At 40.6% G+C, this 17944-nt stretch overlaps 1 protein-coding gene across 1 annotated transcript; it reads right to left on the bottom strand.

The window, feature by feature from the left end:
* Positions 1–9938: 9938 nt before the first annotated feature.
* On the bottom strand, positions 9939–17905 carry LY79DRAFT_564343 (reducing type I polyketide synthase). The gene is made up of 8 exons (XM_060558643.1): positions 17265–17905; positions 17073–17190; positions 12164–17003; positions 11768–12105; positions 11527–11698; positions 11162–11470; positions 10481–11096; positions 9939–10417 (listed from the first exon to the last, which is right to left on the bottom strand). Exons 1-8 carry the CDS (start codon positions 17737–17739, stop codon positions 10194–10196), a joined length of 7092 nt encoding a protein of 2363 aa, XP_060410505.1. The 5' UTR covers positions 17740–17905; the 3' UTR covers positions 9939–10193.
* Positions 17906–17944: the final 39 nt, after the last annotated feature.

Genomic DNA, 17944 nt, shown 5'->3' with positions numbered 1-17944 from the left:
AGCCACAGCGGCGACGGAGGCAGCGAACAGGAAGATGGCGGAGAATCTCATTTTGGGCGGAGGTTTTGAACAGTAAAATGTCTGCTTCGTGTATTCAGAACGGTCATAAAAGGTGTCACAATGATAGACAGACAAGAGGATTTATGTGGAAACCTCCTGTCTTGGGGGGTTCTCAGCTTGTTCTTATACCGTTCTTTTTCCCCTTGTTCTCGTTACAGAGCCCTTAACTGATAAGTCTATATCAACCTAACTACAGCAGTAGGGTGGTTTTTGCGGACATAAACGCGTACAATTTATTTGAGACGGCGGACTATACTTTAATGGCGATTCTGGAAAGGCTCCTGAGTCGTGTAGGTTACAGGCTGGTGGGGCTGCCGCATATTTCCCTGTGAAACAAGTCCCTGGGGCATTATCAAAAAGTTTAAATGTAGCTCGTAAACTCAGCATATTTTACAGCTGAGTTGTGAAGAGTTGATACTGCTCTGCCGTGAACAGAGGTAGCTTATACTGTTAATGTTAGCGAAGGAGGGTTACATGCATATAAGTCGTATAGCTCTTACAGAATTGATGCAAATTGCACAACGCTGACGATCAGTCTGGACAGTGTACGTAAAGCTGATGGGTATTATTTCGTGGCAAACACTGGACAAGCAGGTTACTTGTCTGAGAGTGCCGCTACACAACAATGCCAAAGAAACTGGGAAGCCCTAAAGAGGGAGACTGAGTCTCTGCAGCACCCGCTTAGTGACTACTAACCGCAACTGGTTTCTCGCCATGCGAAAAGGGTTAGATCTGAAATATATACTCATGACCATGTCTCAAATTATATTTGCACGGAATTGCCACACAAAGTTTCTTCCATCAGACATTCCCACACTAACTAGTTGCAGCTGGCTGCAACAACACCGTAGACACTCGTTAAATTCGTACAAAGCTAGTACGCTAGCGTAGCAGGGCTACAAGCTGGGCCAATCTTAGAAGGCGGTCAACCTGCCCATCTACTTGACTACCACTAGATCCCTGTTTCTGCTCTGCTAGCACGCTAGCTCTTTTCCAGCGGCCGCTATACCCCTTGCCGTTAACCCGGCTACTAGCGATGCACGAATTCAACGAGTGTCTACGGTATTGGGTTCAAGATTCCAGGGATGGTAATCATCGTCGCCGGCCTTGCTTGACTCTCCTCTCTTGATTGAACTCAACGACCCCACTTGCGAGCCATCCGAAAACGCCGCATCCTCCTCAACTATCAACACCACCATCTTTTTCAAACTATCACAACAGTTACCATATATCGCCAAACAACGCCATTCCCCCCCACCCCCCCAAGATACCTTCTTTAACCCATCATGAAGCAGTATACCCAAGTCAGGCTCCAACAGGCCCTTGCCAAGGTGCTGATAGTAGCCCTATTCGCCAGGCAGCCCAGAAATAGGGTATACCATACTAGTCACTCTAATACTAATACCATAGGCAGCAAAGCAGAAATACTACCTTCACCTATATACAGCACTTATCCTAGTCATAGAAGGATTGTTGGCATATGGGTGATGTGGCCGGAGGCGGTGGGTCACGTGACACACCGCCTACCGGCAGAATCCCCACCCTTGCCTATACGCAAGGGTACTACTACACTTATGCTCCTACTTCACCTTGTTAACTAGTTAACTATTAACAACTATAAATTTAACTACCTTTTCTTAACTTTTATAATATTATAAGATAAGGATCCCTATTAAATAACTAATAAAAACTAATATTAATTAATAGTTAATTATTACTAATAACTAGTAATTAATAAGGCTTACTATTATAGAAGTTTACTTAGCCTACTATAACCTAGTAGACTACTAACTAAGTTAAGTATTATTAAGGCTACCTTACCTCTATAAGAAATACTATAGTGTCTATTATACTATTAAAACCTTTTTAATAAGTAAAAATTTTTTTTATACTAACTATAGTACTATTAAGAAGGAACACTTAAGTAATAATAATTACTACCTTATTTAACTTTTCTTTTTATCTTTATATTTACCCCTTTAGAAAATTATCTTTATTTACCTTATATATATAAAACTAACCTAGTACTATCTAGACTTATAAGTGTAAGTTATATTAAGAAGAAAACTTATTACTTAATTACTACTATAAAAGTTATATAGTAATTACTATTAATTAACCTTAATAACTAACTTTATAATAAGTTAATCTAGTAGTACTTTATACCCTAAGGTATCTACCTCTATAGTAAGATATATTAACTATAAGAAGTATAGCTAAGAAATCCTTCTTAATAAGTAAGACCTTTTTACTATTTACTTTTACTTTACCTATTATATAGCTAAATAGGCTAAATATACCTTTATAGATTATAAGCTCTAGAGGGACTTTTAATATTACTTTAATAAATAAAATAAAGCCTTCTTTAGTGCTATTAGTAAAATACTACTATTAATTTTTTATAACTTCTTTCTTAATTAAGGTATCTTTATACCTAAAGACTATTAATAAATTACCTTATACCTTATTACTATTATTAATAATAATAAGTTTTATATTTAGATAAATAAAGAAGTTAAAAAGGTATAGTATAAGTTAGTAATATTTAATAGGCTTATTAAAATATATAATAGCTTCTTAAATAATATCTAATATAGTTATATTAGCCTAGAGTAGTATAAGTAAAAATAGTAATAGTAACCTATTACCTATATAACTAAATAAAGCCTAGTAATATTTATAAACCTTAAGTAATAACTAGTAATAATATAGGCCTAACTTAATAAATAAGTATAAAAGTTATATTAGTAAAAGTAGTAAACCTTAGTATTACTATAGTAGACTTAATCTATATAAGATTTACTACTTCTCCTATATAACTTAATATAAGGACTATTTAATAAAGTAATAGTCTATTATCTTTCTTTATCTATTATTAATTATAGTAAGAACCTTTTACTTACTTATATACTAATCCTATAGAACCCTAAGGCATAGGATAGCTACTACTAATTAAGAGTAGTACTACTAGTAACTATCTTTCTCTTAGTAATTAGGTACCTTAACTAAGATTATTACTAATAAATCTAAGTATACTAGTAAAATATATAATATATTTAATATTAAGTTAAACTTATTTTATAATAACTATAGTAAAATTAGTATTAAAAGACACTAAATAGTATTAGCCTTTTTATTAATACTTAAAGGTAAAGCTTTTACCTTTTATTTTACTTAAATTAGTAGTAAAAATATCTAAGACTTTACTACTATAGTTACCTAAATAAGAGCTTACTTTAAGAGCCTTAAGGCTATTTAAATATACTTTACTAAGTAGTAAAATACTACCTTTTACTATATTATATATAATAACCTTAAGAAAGTAAGCTTAAAGTGCTTAAGAAGCTTATTAATAAACTTACTTTTATCTAATAAGTGCTACCTAATAGCTACTATAATAATAAAGTCCTTTAATCCTAGCTATTAAATACTTACTCTAGAGTTTATAAGTGTAAATTATACCTATTTAATCTAGTGTCTATATTAAAAGAAGTCTATAACTAACTATAGTTATTAGTAAGTACTATAATAAAATATAATAATAAGGTTAGCTAGTACTAGGTAGACCTTAATAATTAATACTAGGTTAACTATACCTACTATAGCTAAGAGTATAACTAGTAGTTTAGTAATAACTATAGTAATAGTAACTATTATAGTAATAATAATAGTAACTATAATACTAAGAAGTACTATATCTACTATAAGCCTAGTTATTAGTTAATAAAATATACTACTAATAAGTAATATAAGGTATATTAATAATTTAAAAATAACTACTAGGTAAAAGACTCTTTACTAACTATATATTAAACCTTTCTTACTAGCTATAAAGGTAGTTACCTATAAAAAGAAGAAGATAATAAAGATAATAAAGACCTTAGTTACTACCTTTAAGATAACTATACTCTTAAAAGTAGTAAAAATAAACTAAAAGGTAATACTTTTTATACCTCTACTATATTCTTTAGTAGTACTACCTTTAGTAGTAATAAGCTTACCTTTAGCTTAGCTAACTAAGCTATCTATTACTAGTTAATAAAGGATAACCCTAGTGTAGTATTATTAGATCTAGCTACCTCTTTTATATTAGATTATTACTTATTAGGTACCTTTTAAAGTATTTTACCTAATATAAGTATAGTAATCTTCTCTACTACTAGTTACTTATAAGTAACTATATTATAATAGATCTAACTATTAGTAACTATTAATATAGCTACTACTAGCTAAGTAAAGATCTAGTTTAGTAGTAGTAATACTATTTACTTAAAGGGCACTATTATAGTTAGTATACTATTTAGGCCTATTACTTTTTATATAATACTTATAAATATACCCTTTTTACTTTACCTAGTAAATATAGATTAACTACTTATTTACTTTAATAACTTTATAAACACCCTTTAATAAGGTAATATTATAGTACTAGTTATATAAAAATAAAGGCATCTATAGATACTCCTTAGCCTACCTAAATATAGCCTTACTAGTTACTACTTAACTAATATAGAGTTATAGTAACTTTACTAATAATACTTAGATATAAGGCTTATAAGAAGATATAACCCTAACCCTAACCCTAACCCTTATTATAATATTACTATAAGGGATATAAAAATATATATATATAAGGATATTATAGTTGCCTATATAGAGATATACTCTATATATAACCTAATAGACCTATAAAGACCTATTAATAGTTACTCTCTTAGAAGTGCCTTGCCTCTAAGAGTATTAACGCATTAATAAGGTCAACAAGGTCAAGGTCAAGGCAACGATACGATACAGCCTAGGGTACTTTAAACAAGGTTGCCTAACTTAGGCAAAACAAGTGAAACCGGATCCGGCGAATCCGTAACAAGCCAAAGGTTTCAGAACCATTAATAACTATATAACTATAACTATTATAAAGGGTTAATATATATATAATATAGGGTTAATATATACTATTATAGAAGGATCCAGTAAGTGTTATTTATTATATATAGAAGAGAAGAAACCACTAGAAGTAGTTTTATTCTCTAAGTCTTCTAACAATAATAAACATATACATATCCTTCTATCTGCTGATTTCTCTATCTCTTCTCCTATCTGCCCAACCTTTCTTATTATAATTTAGGCACCTATTAGTCTACTGTCTTTATAAGGTCCTTTATAAGGCTAGTTATAAGGTTAAGGTTAAGGCTATTAAGCACTTAACTAAATACTACTATTACTACTAGCTTTATAAAAAGGCACCTTTATAATTTAAATTTACTTTATATAATAACTATTCTTTTAACTATAAGGTTATTATTAACGTTATATACCTTAAAGGTAACTAACTAGTTCTTTATATTATTAATACTATAACTACCTTTAATATAGTATACTTTCTTTATAATATTTCTATAAAGACTATATAAGAGGTACTTTATTACTACTAGATTAATATCTACTAAAGACCTCTAGACTAGATTATTACTAATATAGGTAAGAACTTTACTATAACTAAATTTTTATATAAAGCCTATATAATAAGTATTAAAGTTAAGATTATCTTTATTAAGGTATACTATAGTATTAAAAAGGTTAAATAATACTATATAGTGCTTTAATAAGCCTATAAAATTATATATAAAGAGTACTTAACTACTAACTAAGAATTTATCTTTTAGAGTATAGTTAAAGTAGTTAATAACACTATAGGCCTTAATAGCCTTATACTAACCCTTTAGTATTTAGCGTTTACCCCTATATAACTACTAACTTTACCTTTTACTTAATATTATCTAATAAGTAACTACTATCTAGAAGGCTACTAATAACCTCTATAAAAGCTATATAATACACTAAGTTTATAAGGCACTTAAGGTATATAATAGCCTAGATACCTCTGTTATTAAGGACCTACTATTAAGTAGTAAGGTATAAGTATAGCGTAAAAAGAGTAAATAGTCTAGCCTATATTACCTACTATTTATTAATAGTAAGGATTATACTATTAATATTAATAGCCTATATAACTTCTGTTCTACCTTAGTTAAACCTTACTACACTAAAAGGGAAATAGGTAAGCTTATTAATATAAATCTTTAACCTAACTAACCTATAGATACTAACTATACTAGTAAATATATAGAGGATACTATTATTATTACTATAGGAACTAGAAAACCTATTTAAACAGTAACCTTTTTTCCTCTATAGTATACCTATAGGTAACTATATAAGACCCTAGTTAATATACTATTATAAGAAATAAATAAACCTTCTAGTGCCTTCCTTTTAGCTAAAGAAGAGGCTAACCTAGCACTTATATAATAACTATATAACTAAGGTGTTATTACTATACCTAGTAAACCCTTTAAATAGTTAAGTAAAAGTAAAATCTAAGGCCTTATTAACTATAGTATATTTAAGATTATTATATATAACCTTTCTATTTACTAAGGCTATATCTTTAAATCTTACTTTATTAATAAAGTTAAAGGTAAAAATAATAAGCTATACAAGAAATTATAACTTATAGTATAAGGTTATAGTAATAATAGTAAAGAAACCTTACTAGTTTAGTTACTTATAATTTAGAGAGCTAGCTAGTATATAATTCTTATGCTTACCTTTTCCCTTATAGCTAATAGTAAAGTAATATAGCTATAAGATATAATATAGGCCTATATATAATTAACTTTATAACTTAACTATACTATTTATATATAACTTCCCCTTTAGATCTATAATTACTACCCCTAAGGTACTATTATAAAGGTAGTAAAGCTATTATATAGCCTTACTAAAGTAAATACCTATTAGTAAGTAACTTATAACTACTACTACTATAAAAAACTTAATATAGTTACTACTTTATATAACCTATACCTACTCCTTTTATTTATAAAAAACCTTAACTTTATAATAATTAAAATATAAATAAATAATATAATTAGCCTAACTAGTATTAATTTCTTTAACTATAAAGATAATAAGCTTACTAAAGTAAAGCTTCTTATAAAAGAGAAGATTTTACTTATAAAGAATAAACCTTTAGTGTTTAATAAAGGGATTATCTCTTTAACTTTAGCTAAAAATACCTTTATTATACTTTACTAAAAGGGCTAAGGCATAAAGCTAAGACTTATTAACAAGAAATTACCTATAGCCTAGTAAGACTATATCTAGTAGTACACTTAAGGAGTATATATTACTTTTATCTACTAGCCTAAAGTATACTTTAACCTATCTACTATAGCCTAGTATAAGAAGCCTAATAGTAAAGCTATTTAGTAACTTAACTAGAGAATCTAGTAGTAAATAAATATACTTAACTATAGCTTTACTTTTATTCTCTTTAACTTACTTAATATAAAGCTCTTTATATTTATTAATAAATCTTTTACTAATAATTATAACTTAACTTTATAGTTAAGATTTATTATTTTTTTTACTAATAAAAAAGTTAATAATAAGTAAGGTAATTTTACTCTCTATAGTAATATTCTTTATTTTTTATTAACTAAATCTAAATAAGTAATATAAAGTATTCTTATATTAGAAGTCTATAGTATAGTTATAGGCGTTAATATAGTATATACTCTTTTTATAACTATTATAATAGTAGTAAATAAGCTTAGTAACCTATTAATCTTTACTATTACTTATACTAACTTATACTTACTATATAAGTGCTTAGTAAAGTTAGGTACTACTTATAAGAAGCACTTAATAATTAATATTATAGTACTATAATAATTATATAAGTAATATAAGCTCTTTAAGGTATAATAGATCTATAGTAATAATAACCTTACTAATAGGTTTATAAAGTCCTCTTTAAACTAAGTACTTAAGAGTCTTATCTTTTATAATAAAGTAAAAATATAGATAAAAGGATAAGTTATATAAACATAATAAGAAATAAATAAGAATAATAGGATATAGAATAATAGGTACTTAAAAAGAAAACAGGTTATATAAACTATATAGATTAATAGTAGTTAAATTTTTTTAACGTAAGTATATACCTTTAATAGCTATAGCTAAAGAGAAATACACCTAAATAAGATAGTATAAGCCTACTTTTACTAAGTAAATAAATAAATAAATTTATAGTAGTATATAACTATAAAAAGTATAATACTTTTACTTTTCTTATTTTATTACGTTTTTAGGCTTTTTAAGAAGAATAGGAGCACTAGTAACTTTTACTACATAAGAAAGTTACTAGTGTTAGTATATAGGTAATATAGCTAGAGGCAGTAGGTTACATAATACACTGCCTACTGGCAGAATCCTTACCCTTGCCTATACACAAGGGTGCTACTACACTTGTGCTCCTACTTTACCTTGTTAACTAGTTAACTATTAATAACTATAAATTTAACTACCTTTTCCTAACCTTTGTAATATTATGAGATAGGGATCCCTATTAAATAACCAGTGAAAACTAACAAGGATAATTTAGCTGCCTATATGCCTCTAATACTCCCTTAGTAGAAATCCTCCCTATTAGCCAGTAACCACCCTGCCCCACTTCCGCAAAACCTCTACTTCCGCAAATGCCGAAAATGCCGCGTCTATCCCCTATTATTAACACCACTTGTTGAAATAACAATGCCGCATGATCGTACGACAAACCTGACACAGTCGTTACGACTCAAACAACAGAACAAGAGGTCCATCAGATTGGTTACTTAGACCTCAGGTACAAACAGCAAAAGCTTATTATGCTAGACTAACTTGCTTGTGGAAAGTACTTAAGGCTAGCACACTAGGCAACGCTTAGTGATAGGAAAGATAGTCATAGATAATAGATCTTTAGTTTACCCCTTGTTTTATTATACATACATGTACAACAGTCTATTTGACACTACTACCTTTTTCAAACTATTGTGAAGCTGGTATAGCTTTATGTGGCTTGTACTAGTGGTAAGCGCCACAGGTGTGGATTACTGAAAGATATACCCACATGACCAAGGGTATTTTGACCCGGAGATCTTCGCGTATGTAGACCTAGGAAGAACAACGATTTCTCTCTTAATCGACCGGACGCTTTGGTTCATCATAGTCATGAGCCTAGCTCACACACGAAAACAACCCCTTGGATATTGTGATAACCTAGTGTTCTGTACCCTCTTTCTCACTCTATTATCACCTCGGTCTTTCGCTTCAAAGTCACAATGACTCTCGAACTGGAAAGATCAGACGCTGTGGTTCATCACATAAACTATTATAATTAGCATATAACTAGCACCTTTCCTACCATAAAGTATATCTAGCAGGCGCAAAATATAGAAGCTAGTAATGCAGATAGTCTAATGAATCTAGTGCATCTGAAATATCTAGCAAGGCCAAAAGTTGTATATGGATGGGCGGCAGACCTAGTGAAATAAGTGATGATAGTAGTGGTGGTGATGGCGGCCTGGATGTGGGGGTGGCCTGCAAGTAGGGTACTTGAGTTGAATCCTTCTCCTTTTCTGAAGCTCCGATACCTGTGCAGCTGTTAGGGGGCCATGTTGTAGGTAAAAGGGTTCAGTGCCGTGGGATGCTGAAAATGCATTTATGACCCCTTTCGGAGTGTTGAGCTGTTGCTGAACGGGTGCTGGGTTTAACTCCGTTTTGCTCCTGAGCCGAGACCTTTAGGTCTCTTTTTCAAAAATTCGCAAGCGTAAAGGCATTGAAGATAAACAAGTTTTCACAGCTCATGCTAAAATAAACGGAAGATGCAAAAACGACCATAACCATAAGACCTGTGTCAATGAACATTCTGCAAACCACATAGCCACGCTCTGCAAAGAAATTGGGACATGAAAGACACAGCAGCCGACATGGATAGACAAATACTGATTCTTTATTGGTCTGTCTTGGATGTAATTTAAGATTGTAAATGCGTAGGTGTATCAGCGATTCTCGGGGTTTCGATGGAACGAACGGCGGATTCCTCCAGCAGAAAATAATGTTTATAAACACCTAAACGGAATCGGGTATCAAGACATAAGGGAGATATTATACAGCTACTCAGTGATGCTTTTTGCGCTGCACCTTGTGTACTGCACTTCAGTTATTTTTGCATCTAAGAAGCCTACGCGTACTTTCAAACTATCTAGGTCTTCAAGGCCATGTTGGAAGCAAACTCAGTAACTACCTGCTTATCCAAGCACAATCTTTGAAACAACTTTTTCGCAAAATGCTGAAAGTGAGGAAGCATTCATAATGTCGACAGTAGTGACCAATGCACCTAGCTCATTGCGTACCCAGTTACGCACCTCCACCGCCGCCAGGGAATCAATGCCGTATACCGACAGAGGTCGGGCCGGGTCCATTGGCTCCGATAGCCGCAGCATGCGAACGAAGCACTTGTTCACGACCTCAACTGTAAAGAAATGTTAGCATACATCTACCAGGGAGGAAAGATGTCCAAATTGTAAACACGTACCTGTTGCTGCCACTTGCGCCGCAGTTTCCGCGGACTTGGAACGAAGTAAAAGCAGAAGGGCCTGCACGTCTGCGTTGGCGCTGTTGCCACCCTCACCAGATGCCTTGCCCCCGGAGCCCGACTGCAGTGCGTGGAATCGGGCGTCTTGCAAGAGGGCTGAGTCGGCGGGCTGCGGTGCGACAATGCCCGTCACCATTTGGGTATTCGACGGTGAATTCGGGAACTGACCAGCCTGCTGCAAAATGGAGAAGTAGAGGATCTGCCTGAGAAGCCCGTTGTTGATGCCTTTGAACGTACGGCTGTCGAAGTGCTTCTCTTGGAACCCTTCGTTATTGGCGATAAATCCGTCATCCTCAATCACGCCTAGGTCAATCGAGCAGGCGGCTTGTCCGCGCTGGCGGCGGTAGGCGGCGAATGAGTCGAGGAAGACGTTCGCTGCGGCGTAATTCGACTGCCCACGCTGCCCGATGACACCGGATATGCTCGAAAGCATCGTAAAGAAGTCGAGATCAAGATTCAGTCTCTCTGCTGCTTCGTGGAGGTTCCATGTGCCTTGAATCTTGCAGGCCACTGCCTGGTGGTACTCTTCCAGCATCATTGAGTCAAACGGCCGATCCTGTGTTAGTTGCCATGTTAGATTCAGTTGTCTTATTTCAGCGCGGACCCAAGAATATGACTTACGCGGAGGACCATCGCACCCTGGATGATACCCCCAATCGGAAAGGCTGTCTGGTTGAAGGCTCGCTGAACATCGCCCTTGCTAGTCACATCGGCAGTGAGAAGGTCAATGCTTGATCCCAGGGCTCTAATCTGCTTGACGATTGCTCGAGACTTTTCGTCCGTGTGCCCACTCCGGGAGATGACGGCCAAGTGCTTCGCACCACTTTTGGCCAGGTAGACGGCCAAGGCTCCGCATAGACCGCGGAGGCCACCCACAATGAGATAGGTAGCATTGTCACGGAACCGAAGAATCTTTGGAGCGCGTCGGACCTTTACAGCACAGTGAGCAGGCTTGTTACCGCAGAGGTTGAGTGTTTAGAGCTTACAGGAACTGAAATCTTCGGCTCGGGTCCGTCCGAGATTACAACCTTTCCGATGTGCTTGCCCGCACGAAGATATCGCACCGCGTTGGCAACATCAGTGAAAGAGAAGATGTGAATAGGGTTGATGGGCTTGACGTGTCGTCCCTCCAGCAGTCCGAAGAGCTTGTCCATAAGGCTAAGAAGAACCAAGAGGCAATTAGCATGCAATGCTCGAGCGGGTAGTCTCGTTAGGGATAGTACTGACCGAGCAATCAGATGGTCTGGGGCTCTCTGGTGAGACATATCTACGGCCCTCAAGGATATGTTGCGGTCGAACGGCTCCATGGCAAGGCTGTTACGATCCAGAATATCCTTCTTACCAATCTCAACCATGATACCGCCATCAGCCAGAATGCGGAACGATTCATCCAGCATGTCACCGGTCAAGGAGTTGAGAATGATGTCGACCCCTCGGCCACCTGTAGCGGCAAGGATCTGGTCACCAAAGGAAGTATCGCGCGACTTGAAGATGTGGTCGTCGCTCAGACCGAAGGTCGATCTGATAAATTCCCTCTTCTCCGGAGACCCGACTGTTGCAAAAACCTAAAAGAAACAGTTAGCTATATTCCTGTTGCAAAAATAAATTTCTGCTGTTAATTACCTCGGCACCGGCATATTGGGCTAGCTGCATCGAAGAAATACCGACGCCACCCGCCGCTGAGTGGATGAGTACGGTCTTACTGGCATCTATGTTGGCCATATCGAACAAAGAGTAGATGGAAGTCAAGTAGACGCCGCAGAGAGTGGCAGCTTCTTCGAAAGACATCCAGTCTGGAAGGGCATGTACTCGTCCAGGTCGGGTACGGACACGATTGGAAATAGTGGCAGGAGTGAAGACCACTACGCGTTGTCCGACATGAAGCGATGTCACGCTCGGGGAGACTTTGGTGACGATTCCAGCCGCTTCTCCGCCCAATTCGCGCTCATCACCGGGTACAATACCCATGGTAACAACAACGTCTTTGTAATTGAGACCAGCTGCGTATACCTCAACTTCGACATAGCCGTCCTCGAGCGGAAGAGGCTCTGCCGTCAGCTCATGGTAGTGAATGGAGTCCAAATCTCCCAGGCGCTCAGCGCCCATGTTGATGATGGTCTGGCTAGCATGGATGTCCAGCACCTCAGTCTTGCGGTCGCTAGGATGATGGCCTTGAAGTTTGGTGATCTCCCAGTCTGGTAGCAATCGGCTAACATGAATTACGCCACCTCTTTCGACGAACTCGCTCTCAAGCTGGTCTTGGAGCTCAGCTTGGAGTAAGTAACCAAGACAGGTGACAATGGCTGCACCAGTAGCATCTCCAGTAGGGTGCTCGACATCCAGATTGACCAGGCGGACACCCTCTTCGGCACGGATGGAGCGGAAGAACCCACTAATCGCCGCGGCGTTGGGATTGGTTACGCTGAGATGGGCACCGGAAGTGACCCATAGGATCTTGCTTTGTTTTTGAATGAGGTGCTTCAGAATTTCCCATTGTTTAGCATCTGGGTGGACCATGACAGGGCTAATCAGCTCGTCAAGAACAAGGACAGGTTGTCCAACAGAGATGGTAGAAGGTACAAGAACTTTCTGGACATTCCATCCGTTCTGAATGATGTGTCCCAGAATCTTGCTGGACGCTTCATGCATGGAGTCAGTGAGACTGATGAAGTTGAGTGTCGGGAGTGCCACATCTTGAACCTTTTCGATGGGTTCAACTTGGAGAATGGAAACATTGTCGTCGAGTGACTGAGCATTTCCCAGCGCTTTGAGCGGAATTCCGGCGCCAACGCCCACAATAATGCTTCCAGTCCCCACAGACTGGGAAATACTGCCTAATACTTGGTCGCGAGTCGTCACATCCACATGCTCCGATGCCTTGACAATGACGAGGTCGAATTTGACATCTGATACGATTGCATTGGTTTTGGTGATATCAAGCAAGACAAACTGGGCCGATGGGGCGTGAGACGAATGCAGGCTCTGGGCACTAACCAGTGTCGTAGGATCGCTCACAGCAAAGCTGTACTGAGAAGCGGCGGCCCGGATAGGGTTGGGCTCTTCTTCAACCCACAGGCTCGAAGTGTCCCTGGGGCTCATGTTCAACTCCAAAACTTTGAGCGTGGGGTTCTTGTGTGCAATAAGATTGATCAGGTCTCGAGTCGTCTTGCCGGTTTCTCTCAAGAAATGCCGCAGTTTAGGCTCCGGTGCAGATAACAACAGGGAAAGATCAGCTTCCCACGCCAGATGTGTGACGAGATGCTTGGCACCCTCCTCTTCGCTAGTTTCGATATCACGCGTGGTAAGGCCCTTCATCTCGAAAATGAGCGAACCGTCTCTCGGGTCATAGAGAGACAGGTCGGAACCGTAGTTGCGGTGAAGGTCCTCTCGTCCAATACCGAGGAAGCGCGCCGATGCCAGAGCGATTGCCTCTGCAGGCTGGTCTCGGCGCATGGGGATCACAAGACTGCTAAGAACCTGCGGCACATGCACGGCTCCCACAAGTGGGATGTCGCCCTTGGAGATGGCCAGGATTCCAATGTAGAAGCAGGCATCAATACTGGCGGGATGGATGGGATAAAATGATTGTCCGTACGTGGACGGCGGGGGATCCATTGCAACAGTCGAACGGCTTTCGGTCTTGCCCATGGTGGCCTCGAACAACAGATGCTTCTGAAAGCAAGGTCCGTAGTTATAGCCGGACTCCCGCACCGCCTTGTAGATCATGCTGGCTGGAGTGGCAAGCTGTAAAGGCTCCAGGGACCCGCTTGGGGCCAGCGTTTCCTTATAGTCAGTTTCGACTGAGATCAGACCTGCGCAATGCTCGGTGTAAAGAGTTTGCTTGGTCGAACAGACGCGGAACTCGTACCAGTCGCGGATGGACCCTCCACGCGCTGGTGTAAGGGCCAGTGTGTATGTAACAGGCTCGTCTTCTTCGAGAACCAAGGCGCGAAGGAAGCGGATATCGCGGAAACGGAACTGGTATCGGGAAGGCTCTTTCTCGTCCCATTTAGTTACCATAGCCACTTGGTACATAGCTTCCACTGCCATGGCGCAGTAACCAGCTCCTGGGAAGATGATTTGATTGCCCATCATGTGGTCTCGCAGCCAGGGCATATCCCCCAGTCGAAGGGTTTTCTGAAAGATTGGGGACTGCCAGGCGGTGCCGTTCATCTTAGAGCCTAAGAGATCGTGGTAGATAAACTTCTTGAACCGCCAGTCTCGGCTGGCTTGGGTCTCATGCCAATATTTCTGGGTATGGTTCCACATGTAATTAGGCAGGTCGACAATGACTGAAGGCTTCTTCGAGGTGTGCGTCCGGTTGACCTGTCTGAGGTCCACATGCCCGCCGAGCAGGAAGACCTGGCCGGCGACGCTATACAAGGACTGGACGGATTCCGGCCCACGCTTCAAAGCCGAGGTGTAAAACGCGTCTGCAGGTGCACCCGACAGTGTCTTTTTGATCTGAGCAATGGGACCTGAAAGAGCATTGCTGGGACCGATCTCTATCAGGAAGTCGGCTCCGGCCTGCGCGTCTTGGAGAAGCTCCTTGGCTGCCTTGGTAAACCGGACGGGAGAAACCATGTTGCTCTTCCAGTATGATGCATCTGGCGCTTGTGTCAGGATCTCGCCAGTGACGGAACTGAACATGTTGGCTGTGGGTCTGCTTGACGATATGGTGGTGTTCTCAAGAAGCATCTTCTCATACACCTCCCCAATTGGCGCCATGTAGTCCGAGTGGTACGCAGCATCGACTAATAGAAGTCTAGCAAAGTGGCCGTCTTGCTTCAGGCGCCCCTCAAGCGACTTCAAGGCCGCGGCTGTGCCGGAGAGTGTGAGACTGCTGGGGCTGTTGTAGCACGCTATCTGCACCTTGCTCTGGGGTTCAAGGTACTTCTCAACCGTCTCAACGTCGACGCCAACAGCCAACATGCCCAGTGGCTCCTTTGGCGGAAACTTCTTCGTCGCTTGACCGCGGTAGTAGGCGATCTTGATGGCTTCGTCAGGTGTGATGAAGCCGGCGGCGGCAGCCGCCGCGATCTCGCCGGATGAGTGTCCTACCACAGCCTTGGGGTGAATGCCCCATTCTTTCACAAGTTCGAGGATAGCCAATTGTAGCGCAGTCACAAGAGGCTGGGAGAATTCGGGCTGCCTCAAGGCTTCGGCGCTTCGCTCCTGGGTCAGCTCCTCAAGCAGAGACCAAGTGGGAGGGTCCGGAAGTCTCTGGAGGACTTGGTCGAGCTCCTCGATCACCTCCTTTGCCAACGGGAAAGCCTTGACGAGGCCTGACCCCATCTGTGACCACTGGGCCCCTTGGCCGGTGAAGACAAATCCAACTCGAGGTTTTGAGGCAGCCTTCTGACCGAAATGCAGTTGCCTCTGATCTATACTGCTACCGGTGTGGCTGACCAGGAAAGCACGGTAGTAGTGGTGAGTCCTGCGCTCAGCGAGAGTGTAGGCCAAGTCATCCATGTTGACCGCGACGCCAGGATTGATCAAATGCCCGGAGAGCGTGCTGATGTAATTCTTCAGAGATACCTGGTCGTTGGCCGAAAAGACTAGGACTTTTGGCGCGGCATCCTGAGCGGCAACCAATTCACCATCATCATCGTCATCGCCAAAGAAGTCGGAGGTGATTTTCTTGTAGGAAGACACATGGCTTGCGAATGGGGCATTCTCCAGAATGGCGTGCGCGTTGGAGCCGCCAAAGCCAAATGAGTTGACACTCGCACGGCGCACGTCGAGCGTCGTCTTGGGCCATTTGATGGATGTGCGCGTAGCCCGAACACGAGAGCCCGCGAAATCGATGTTGGGATTAGGGTTGATGAATGTAGGATTTCCGGGGATGATGCCATGCTCCAGGGCGAGAACGGTCTTCATCAAGCCCGACAATCCAGCTGCTGCCTCGGAATGGCCGATGTTGCTCTTTATAGACCCGATCACAAGGTCCTGACCGGGCTCGCGGGTGTTTGCGAACACCGAGGCAGCGCCCTTGACTTCGATTGGGTCTCCAGCCGGTGTACCGGTCCCATGGCACTCGAGGTACTGCGTATCATTAAAGTTCGTGATGCCCGCGTTGGTATACGCAGCTCTGATGGCTGCCGACTGGGCTTCGGCACTGGGACTGGCAATACCGGGTGTACGGCCGTCACTGTTGGTGGCGGTTCCTCGGATGACAGCGCGGATCGGATCCCCATCTCGCAGCGCATCGTCCAGTCTTTTAAGGTAGACAACGTTCATGCCTTCAGCTTTGGCATAGCCATCAGCTTTGGCATCGAAACTGTGGCATTTGCCTGTGGCGGACTGGGTCATCCGCATCATTCCGATTTCTTCATTGTGCTCGGGCGTCAGCCACAAACTGGCGCCGGCAACCAGCACGCCATCTGCCTGGTGAGTATCGAGATACCGGCAGGCCACCTCCACCCCGACGAGACTGGCCGAGCATGCCGAGTCAACCGTCATACTGGTCTAACGGTTAGCTAGCGGCACGTTGTTCTCAGCAAGGTTTTGGCAGCATTATGTCTTTACATACCTAGGGCCATGGATGTTTAGGAAGTGACTAATTCGGTTGCTCAGAATGGACCAAGCCACGCCTATCGTCGCCGACTCGGGGCGGTTTTCGGGATCACGACTCTGCATGGATGCATAATCTGTTTAAAATGATTCGTCAATGCTGTGTTGCTTGGCTAGTGGCCAACAGATGATATTGGTCAGTGTCACATACCCACGATGTTGGTGCCAACAAGGCATCCGACCTGTTTCCCACTGATGGCTTCGAGCGGGATGCCTGCATTCTCCAAGCACTCGTAGGCTACCTCGAGGAGAATACGTTGCTGCGGGTCCATGGCAATGCAGTCAACGCGGCTGATGTTGAAGAACTGCCCGTCAAAGACCTCTGGGTCGACGTCCTCCATGAACATGCCACCAGGGCTTTTCATGGTTCGCGGCCGACGGTGCTCATCATGATGCCCAGACAGGCTGAAGCGCGTAGCCGGTGGTTCGTTCTTTGCTATACCTCCTCGCTGCAGGAAGTCCCAGAGCAAGGTGGGTGAGTTGCTGTGGCCTGGAAGACGGCAGGCCATTCCGACAACAGCGACGGGTACCTGGCTTCTCTGAACGCCGCTGTTGACCATAGCGAACGAGTTGCCATCCTCGCTCGAGCACGCAGGTGTCGATCTGATATCTGGTGAGTTGTGCATGGTGATGGTTCACGAAGTAAGAGGGGAGTGTGCTCGTATGAAGGGAGTGGCAGATGAAGATGAACTAAGCGGCAGGCGGCCTGGTGCAGGCTTTAATATGTTAATACCCGAAGCTGGATTGAAATAGTTCTTTCCAAAGGGTTTCTAATGTTATGAATCATTCCCTACTAAGGTGGAACACTCGAGATTTGCGATATATAGCTAT

The sequence above is a fragment of the Colletotrichum navitas genome (genome assembly GCF_030913465.1).
Source record: "Colletotrichum navitas strain CBS 125086 chromosome Unknown LY79scaffold_67, whole genome shotgun sequence".
Lineage (NCBI taxonomy): Eukaryota > Fungi > Ascomycota > Sordariomycetes > Glomerellales > Glomerellaceae > Colletotrichum > Colletotrichum navitas.
This window is presented reverse-complemented; position numbering and strand designations above follow the sequence as displayed.

Coding starts and splice junctions, on each gene's coding strand:
- LY79DRAFT_564343 (XM_060558643.1), bottom strand. CDS start 17,739: ATGCACAACTCACCAGATATCAGATCGACACCTGCGTGCTCGAGCGAG. Junction 17,191..17,264: donor TGTTGGCACCAACATCGTGG/GTATGTGACACT, acceptor CATTTTAAACAG/ATTATGCATCCATGCAGAGT. Junction 17,004..17,072: donor CTAAACATCCATGGCCCTAG/GTATGTAAAGAC, acceptor CCGTTAGACCAG/TATGACGGTTGACTCGGCAT.